The sequence below is a fragment of the Myotis brandtii genome, unplaced genomic scaffold (genome assembly GCF_000412655.1).
Source record: "Myotis brandtii unplaced genomic scaffold, ASM41265v1 scaffold244, whole genome shotgun sequence".
Taxonomy (NCBI): Eukaryota; Metazoa; Chordata; class Mammalia; order Chiroptera; family Vespertilionidae; genus Myotis; species Myotis brandtii.
In genome coordinates this window covers 2,559,743-2,568,821 of record NW_005359225.1, presented here as the reverse complement: position 1 = coordinate 2,568,821, position 9,079 = coordinate 2,559,743, and the positions used below count along the sequence as shown (strand labels likewise).

Here is a 9,079-nt window from a genome sequence, read left to right as displayed (position 1 = left end):
GTTAAAAAAAAGTCTATTTTGTCTGTTAAAGATAAAGAAATAGAAAAAATTAGAGTACTAATTGTTGAGCAGCTACCTATCAGGCACTGTGCCAAGCATGTCCATTTTTTAGCCCCATCCTACAGGTGAGAAAACAGAGGCATAAAGAATGAAGTAACACATGGATATGGAGTTTCAGTTTGGGGAGACGAAGAATTTCTGGAGAGGGATGGTGGTGATGGTTGCACAACAATGTGAATGCACTTAATGCCACTGAACTGTATACTTAAAATGTTATAATGGATAAATTTGGTGTTATGGGCAGGTACCACAACAAAAATACCTACAGAGAATTAAGTAGCATAGCTCCCACGTGGAGAAGCCAGGAGTTGCACCCTCAGGGTCCAGTCCCAAAGCCTGGTTCTTGGCCACCCACTATTTCATTTCACTTGCATGTGACGACACTGAGCTTGCAGAAGACAGTGACAGAGGGACAAGGGCTCTCTAGATCAGGCTTAGAAAGATGGGGTTATCCTGAGGGCCCGGGTCAGGGGCAGGGACAGGGTTTTAAGCAGGGAGGAGGGTATGATTAGATTTAATGCTTGGAAAGTTTCTTCTGGTTCCCAAGAAGATGGGCTGGAAGGTAAGACCAGAGGCGGAGAGGAGGCTGGGGCATGGCCCCGCCAGAGCTGCTGGTGGTGGGAGGAAGTGGGCTGTTTTGAGAGACATGAAGAGGAACAGACTGTGTGGAGGGGAGGGAGAGTGAGGAACAGGCAGTGATTGCTCTTCCGGAGCTGCTTCTGGCCTATCCATTTCAGCCTCTTCGGACAGGAGTCCTTCCAGCCCCCTTTCCCTGGTTGTCATCTTGCAGAAAAAACCCGAGCACAAATCTCTTCTATGGCCCCCAGGGGGCAGTGTTGCAAAGTCTTCAGGAAGTTGGGGCTCTTGCTCCAAACTACCTGCAGCCAGGGGCATATGCTTGCTCCCTGTCTTCTCTCCCAGCCTTCCCAGCATCCCCGTCCCCATGCCCTCTCTCCCAGGAGCTTAATTACTAATTACTGTAATCCCTCACGCCCCGAACGTGACACTTGACAAACGCCAACCTCCCACAGTCCCTCCCAAAGGCAGGGATGGAGCACATGAGACCTTTCCTCTTACTCCCCCACGAATTTCATAATAAGGAAACTGAGGACCAGGCAGGAAGTGGAACCTGACCAATGCCAATGTGTTGGTGGCAGAGCCGGGGCTGTGTCTGGACCTTGTGAGAGGGGCCACCCTGTGGCACCCACAGAACAATAGCTGCTAACAGTGGCCTGCTACTACCCAACCTGCCTGCTGGACCCAAACTTGCCCTTCAGCTCCCTCCCACCTCAGGGTGCCTTTTCCTATGACTTATTTTCATGGGATTGTCAGTTAGGTCAGACCCACCTGGCACGCACCCGATTTACTTCTCTCTTTCCTCTGCTTCCAGAATTACAAGTCACTGCCATTGCCATCATCCCCATATGAACAATGGCTCGTGTTTGCTCAGCTCTCCAGAACTTAGCCAGGACTAATCCATCCATCAGCTCATCTGAGCCTCATGGCAGCCATGGGAAGGTATTTCACAGACAAGGCCACTGAGGATCAGAAAGGGCAAGTAACCAGCCTCGGGTTACCCAGCGAGGCCTCGGGGGAGTTTACACTCTCCTGGGAGAGAGAAGCTATGCACAAACCAAGTAGAACAGCGGTTCTCAACCTGTGGGTCGCGACCCTTTGGGGGTCGAACGACCCTTTCATAGGGGTCGCCTAAGACCATCGGAAAACACACATATAATTACATATTGTTTTTGTGATTAATCACTATGCTTTAACTATGTTCAATTTGTAACAATGAAATTGGGGGTCACCACAACATGAGGAACTGTATTAGGAAGGTTGAGAACCACTGAAGTAGAAGATAGGGCGAGATGACGGAATTTAGTGCAGTTCTGCCAGGAGGTTTCCTGTCACCTCCATTTTACAGATGGGGAAACTGAGTCTCAGATCTTCTTACAGGGTTAGGATTGAACTATCTGACGGAAAAGCTCAGGCTATTTCTGGGGCATAGGGCTGCCACTTTCAGGGAGGGGTGCAGAGCTTCTAGCATGGTATGCATTCTCCCTAGGCTGGAGGGAGAGGTTGGTGGGAAGTAGAGGCAGTTGGGCAAAAGGGCTTCCTGAGGAGGAACCTCCCGGAGGGGTTTAAGATGTGCAGGGCTGGCTGTGCTGAGCCAAGGTGGTGGGGCTGCGGAGCCAGGCCAGATACCCATCTGCCTGCCAACCTGAGCTTCTCCTCACAGGGTTGGGAAATTTCCTGGGTTCTGACCCAAGAGGTGTGCCAACGAAGAGGGAGAAGTCCTGAAGTATTGGCAGGATGTGGTCTGCTTCTCGTCCACCACAGAGAGAAATTGAAACCTAAGGACAGACAGTCACGACACGTACAGCAGAGCCTGCCTCTCCTCAGCCCTCAGTCTCCCAATCTCAAAAAGGGAATTAAATGAACTTGAAGTTCCTTCCAGCTCTGACCTCCTGAGTGTCATGCATCCATCTTTGCTGTCCTTGCCTCAGATCCCAACCTCTGCTTGAATGTATACCTGACATGTAGCCCTGGGCAAGTCACATGGCGTCTCTGAGTGTCAGAGTCCTCATGGGTGAAATAACTATGATTTTGCCTTCCTTGGACGGATTTAAAGAGCCATGCATGGGGGCATGTCTACACAGCTTGGGTTCTGACCCCCCAGGCAGCACCTGGGGGTGGGGAAGGCTGAGGCTCTGGCTGAGGCTCTCACTTGTCTGCTCAGACAAGGGCTCATTTATAGATATCCGCTCCCTGGCTGCCAGGCCAGGGGGAAGTGGGAGCGAAGGTGCTGAGCGGGCAGTTTGGAACCTTTTCGGGAAGGAGTCTCTGGCCACTCTTCCTCCTGCCCCCACCCCCATCTTCTGGGCATCCTCGCAGCGATTCTCATAACAGTTCAGAAGGTCGGCATCTTGACCTCACAATCTCCATTAAACAGAGGCGAAGACTGAGACTTCGAGAGGAGAAAGGACTTGCTCAAAGTGCCACTGCAAGGCAGTGACAGAGCTGGGACCAGAATTGAGGTCTTGAGCCTGGAGCCCAGGATTCTTCCCTTGTACCCAAGCTTAGTGAGTTCTAGAAAATGAAGTCTCCTATTATGCCTGGTTTGCAAAAAAAAAACAACAAAAAAAAAACACCAAAAAAACAACACATTTTCCTACATGGGTTGATACAAAGAGTGGAAGGGCTTGGGTTCTGCAAACACACTGAGGTTTTATGAACAGCGGCAGGCTCGGCACGAGGACACGGGACTGTGCGAATGTCATGGGGCCCTGGAGGCTGCAAACTGTGCCAGGCTTTGCCAACAGCACAGGACTCAAAAAAGGCAGCAAGTTTGCAAACCGGGGAATTCGCAGGTGGTGTTGCAATCCGCACATGTCGTGGGGCTCTGTGAAGTTGCACAGGGCTCAGCAAACACCACATTGGCAAGTGGCAAAGCTGGAGTGCAAACACGTTGGTCAGACCTCAGCCTGGGCCTCCCACAGTGGGGCCTCAATGCAGGATTAGCCCAAAGCTATTTGAGGGCTTGTCAGCATAACTCCCAGAGGCCCCGGGTACCTGACCCTTGCTCCAAGTCCACAAGTAAGTTCAGGATTACTCTTGGACCAGGCTGTGTCAGCATGGGGAGGCTGAGGTGATAAATGAAGACTGTTCCTGCGTCTTCCATGCCCCTTGGGGTGCTATGCATTGAGGTGAACTTTATCAGGCAAGTTAGTCCTGTTGTAGGAGGGAATGGCACCATGTGTCTGACTGGTGGGGCTCAGACCAAACCTGGGTTCCGCAACCTCATTACTTGGGTTCGGGCTAGGAAAGAATTCAAAGTCCAGACACAAACTGTAAGAGAACATTTACTGGGTAAATCACAGAGATAGAGAAAGTCATTCCTAGAAGAAATGAGCTTAGCAAACAAGTTCTGAAGGTAAAAGAAGGGCCCTTGGAGCTTGGGAGTGAGGAAGCTAATGCTAACTCGCCTGGGGAGGGGGCGGGGAAAGGGAAAGGTAAAGGGAAGGAAAAGGCTCAAGCGTGCTCCCTGGAGGGAGAGCGCACTGGTCCTCCTTCCTAAGGGTTTAAGGCTGGAGAGTTTAGGGAAGGTCCCAGGGGAAGATCTCAACACATCTTCGACCAGTAGTTTTATTGCGAGGATGAGGCCCAGAAATCAGGATTTTAAAAAGATTCCCAGGTGATTCAAATGTGCAGCCAAGGTTGAGAACCACTGGAAAGGAACCTTCCTTCTCTCAACCATGCACCTTCCATTTGGAATCAGGAAAGTTGCACCTCCACCAATCTCAGTGAGGACTCACAGTTCCAACTATGGGCTAGGCCAATCTGTGATTATTTCCAACTAGAGGCCTGCTGTGTAATATGAAGCGAGAATTCTCGTGATCCATCCGCAATGTTAATAGAATATTCAGTAGTTTCCCAGGTGTGTCCTTTCGGGGTTGTGGTCTCCACTCATTGATTGGTCACCGCCAGGGGAGGGGGTCATTATTCAATGCAGCTGGTCCTGAGGACATGGATGGGAGACAGGCAGGAGCCCCCCCCCCATCGAGAGGGCCATGCTTTATGGAGCTGCTACTGTGAGTCCCTACTAGGTGGGCTGGCCATTGCAATTCCCAATGGACAGAGTCCCTCCTTGCTCTAAATCCATGGAACTCGGAGAGGAGACAGGAGTTCAGTGAGAGGGAACCAGAGCTTGAGGAGGACAGGGGTTCGGTGAAGGAGGACAGTGGGAGTGGCCAGATAAGTTTCTATTGAACGAGTACAAAACACGTTTTACATAAATGTTAAAGGCACGCTTTAAAAGTAAATACCCATTGCATTTTGAAGTTATTTATTACATGTTCTTACAAGCTAATATCTTTTTAAAGTATGATACTTTGTAAAACACTGTGTAATATGAAGCGAGAATTCTCGTGATCCATCCGCAATGTTAATAGAATATTCAGTAGTTTCCCAGGTGTGTCCTTTCGGGGTTGTGGTCTCCACTCATTGATTGGTCACCGCCAGGGGAGGGGGTCATTATTCAATGCAGCTGGTCCTGAGGGCAGCCATAGAGTCGCTGGTCTGGTTTTATTGGTTATCTGGGTGTAGAGCAGAAATACAATTGAGGCATAGTTTTTATCTCTAGGGAGGAAAGGTCAGGGGGTCTAAACCTCATGACCAGAGATATGCTGGGGGAGGAAAAGTCACCCTAGGGTGTAGGGGGGTGAGGTCTCCTCCTACAATTGATTGTCCATTGTTAGGCATCTGGGGCTTCCCGTCCTGGTGAACTTCTGTACCTGGCCCAATGTCTAGGGGATGTCTGACTGACGGCTTAGGCCAGTTCCCCTTGGGGATCAGGTCTAAGCCAGCAGTCAGACATCCTTAGCGCTGAGCCTGGCTCTGCTCATGTCTGTCTAACTGCCTACAGCATCCCCAGCACATACCCAGACCAATCCATGTGCATAATTTCTTCATCCTGGCTCCTGCTTTGAGCGTCTGCCCCCTGGTGGTCAGTGTGCGTCATAGCTACCGGTCGTTCTGCTGTTTGGTTGATTTGCATATTAGCCTTTTATTATATAGGATACTCCTCACTTCCTCCTAACATCCTCATACAGCCACTAGGAGCCAAGTGGCACTGATGATATTTCTCAATCATTACACCCTGAAAGTTAGACTCCAAACCCACATTCCTGTTTCATGCAAAGACTTTATTTCTGGAACTGAGTCAGGTTCACTTATTAGTTCCGTGACCTCTGGGCAGATCCAGAGACTCAATGCCTCATCTGTATCCTGAGGGAATAAATTCCTGGCCTACAAGTCAATAGGAGGGCCGGAGGGGGCTGCATGTGTGAAAATGCTGAGGTGGATTAGCTTTCTCTCATGCTGCCTGGTTCTGAGCCACCTCTGCTGCTCCCTTCTCTGAGCTCCAGGACTTCAGACTTGGAAGTCCTGAACTTTCTTGCTCACTAAACTTTCACAGCAGCCCTGCAAGTGAGGAATATTGTCCCTTCTTTATAGATGAAAGAACATGCTCAGAGAGGTGCAGAGTTGCCTAAGGCCACTTGACCAATGATTGACAGGGATGAGATGAGACTCAGGTCTGTCTAGCTCCAAGTCCTCCATCCTCAGCCTCAGTTCAGGAAACTGTGGAAATTTCATAGTTGTCCTCCTGCTCTTCCTCTCCGCCCCCTTCCCCCCCCCCCCCCCCCCCCCCCATCGAGAGGGCCATGCTTTATGGAGCTGCTACTGTGAGTCCCTACCAGGTGGGCTGGCCATTGCAATTCCCAATGGACAGAGTCCCTCCTTGCTCTAAATCCTTGGAACTCAGAGAGGAGATGGGGGTTCCGTGAGAGAGAACCAGAGCTTGAGGAGGACAGGGTTCGGTGAAGGAGGACAGTGGGGAAACAGGCTCTCTATGGGGCTCATGAACAGTAACAGAAGCTCAGTGAGGGGGACAAGAGCTTAGTGGTCAGGAAGCACAGTGAGAAGAATCAGGACTGAATGACCACAGGGCTTGGGGACACTCCCATTGGCCCCACCTCTCCACTGCTAACAGAGGAAGAAAAAATATCCCTGGTGAACTTCTGTACCTGGCCCAACATCCTTGCTCTGCTCATGTCTGTCTAACTGCCTACAGCATCCCCAGCACATACCCAGACCAATCCATGTGCATAATTTCTTCATCCCCAGAGCCAAGCAACTGGGCTTCCAGAAAGTCTAAAGGAAACTTCCTTCTCTCAACCATACACCTTCCATTTGGAATCAGGAAAGTTGCACCTCTACCAATCTCAGTGAGGACTCATAGTTCCAACTATGGGCCAGGCCAATCTGTGATTATTTCCAACTAGAGGCCAGGTGCACAAAATTTGTGCACTGGGAAGCTCAGTGAGGGGGACAAGAGCTTAGTGGTCAGGAAGCACAGTGAGAAGAATCAGGACTGAATGACCACAGGGCTTGGGGACACTCCCATTGGCCCCACCTCTCCACTGCTAACAGAGGAAGAAAAAATATCCAAGGGAAATGCTGAGGCAAGAGGCTTGGGAGAAGCAGGCTGACAGCAGCCTCCTCCCATCAGTGGGGCTGGATCTAAACAAACCCAGCCTCCTACACCACTGGCCCTGGGCTGCCCCAGGCAGAGATCAGAGGAATTCAGAGAGAGAGACAGAGAGATTGTGAGTTTGTAAGCCAGGGGCTGGAGCAGAGAGAGACAGAAGAAACAAGTGATCAAGGCAGACAGGTACTTGGAGAGTGGGGTCAAGTTTGAGCAGGACTTCCTTAGCCCTACCTGGAAAAGGTAGCTGCCTTGTGATCGAAGAAGCATCGGCTGGTGCCTGGAGGCCCCACCTTAGCACGCGCCTGCTGTGGCTTGAGACTTGTCTCTGGGAGTCCCTGATAAGAGCTCATTCCCTCGTTCCTGCTAAACTCCAGTCCTGGGGTTGAAATAGGGGCTGGAACTGACTGCACCCCACACAGTCATGGGACCCAGGATAGGTAAGTCCGGACAAAGTAAGAAAGGGGTATCGGGAGGGCATATGGGGGCCACATTCTCAATGTGGAGGGTGCAGCTGTTGAGCCAAAAGGGGTGTATTGGGGGCTCGGGTTCCTTACCCAGAGCCTGGCACATGTGAGAGTGTGTGGAATGAATGAGGGAATTGCGGGAGGGACAGGAAGGGACGCTGTTTACTCAGCTGGAGGCAGGGGGCCTTATGAGATATAGCGACTGTTAACGTAAAAACATTCAAACCTGTAAAGAATTTTTGTGAGTTTATTTGAGCCAAACTGTCGACAATTGCCGGGAAGCAGTATCTCAACAGATTGGGATAGTGCTCCAGAGAATGGCAGTTTTTTCATCTATTTTTATATATTGCAATCAAAGGAGGGGACATAGGTGGGTTACATGAAATCCATTGGTGATAGAGAGAGGTGGGAGAAAGCAAAGTGGGGAAACCTCTGGGATTGGATAAAAAGTAAAATGATAGACACATACTTAGGTGGGTACAGGGTAGTTAACAGTCAACAATTAACATGATAACAATAACACTGAAGAAATTTGTGGTATCCTGGTGCCCAGGCACATTAGGTTGTGCCCCAAGGGGTCCAGAAAAAGGGAAGTTACAAGTTACCCAGACATTTCAAGGATATGTTATTATAGATGCAAAAAGACAGATAGGCTCAGTTAAGGTAAAGGTTGACCTTGTCAGTGAAGATACAGGCCTAAGATGTAACTACCCACCATAACTGCTTTTAGTTAAAGTTTAATTTCAGACCATCCTTTGTGGTGACTTTAGGTCTCTGAGTTTGCAAGACCGCCATGCAGGCCTTCCCTGAGCCTGTCAGATCAGCGTGTGGCCCCTTTCGTCCACACAACCAACAGGGCAATAGAAAGGCACCCCTGCCCCCCGATTCCTTCACCAAGCCCTGTTTCCCCTCTCTGAAGCAGCCAAAGAGAGAGACAAACACAACAGAAAAAAGAGAGGTAGAGAGAAGTGTAGTCAGAGACAGAGCAAGTCCAGAGATATGCAGAGTCAGACAAAGGCCAGGACAGGACAGACACAGAGGGAGAAGACAAAGATTAGCAGGTGTCTGCGGGAGCGTGCAGAGGGACCCAGAAGCATGCAGAGACCAGCCCCAGAGAGAGGGCTGCAGAAGAGACTAGGAGAAGAGATAGTGAGAGAGAGAGAACCAGAAGGACACAGATACAGGACAGACCTACAGATCTGCAGATAGAGCAACAGAAAGATCAGCACAGAAGAGACTGCAGAGACCTGTGTGTGTGCCTTGGCTGCCAGGTAGGGAGGAGGCCAGAAGGGAAATGCCTGGAAGCCTTGAGAAGCCGAGCCTGGGGAGTGACTGAAGCACCATGTGGAGAGGGCGGTGGTTCTGAACCCAGCGCTGAACTTTTCTTAGGCCTGGGGAGGAAAGTGAAAGAAACAATCTTTGATCTTCGGACAGGGTGGCTCTTGGTGCTAGACCTTGCAGCAATCACCTCTGGCATCCCTCCAGCTGTCTGTCCTCTCCTAAC

The 9,079-nt window shown here is 50.3% G+C and overlaps 1 protein-coding gene and 1 long non-coding RNA gene across 3 annotated transcripts in view; one reads left to right on the top strand and one right to left on the bottom strand.

The window, feature by feature from the left end:
- Positions 1 to 3,910: 3,910 nt before the first annotated feature.
- The window catches only part of LOC106726253, a 22,021-nt gene continuing 16,852 nt past the window's right edge, over positions 3,911 to 9,079 (bottom strand). Inside the window, exon 3 of the long non-coding RNA XR_001362281.1 lies at positions 3,911 to 3,988. This is a non-coding gene — a long non-coding RNA (uncharacterized LOC106726253). The remainder of the gene's footprint in view (positions 3,989 to 9,079) is intronic.
- SLCO2B1 (solute carrier organic anion transporter family, member 2B1) overlaps positions 7,070 to 9,079 on the top strand; it is a 59,479-nt gene continuing 57,469 nt past the window's right edge. For both annotated transcript variants that reach the window (XM_005867062.2, XM_014540415.1), the window contains exon 1: positions 7,070 to 7,548. In XM_005867062.2, the coding sequence (XP_005867124.1) occupies positions 7,533 to 7,548 (16 nt within the window). In that variant the 5' untranslated portion in view covers positions 7,070 to 7,532. The remainder of the gene's footprint in view (positions 7,549 to 9,079) is intronic.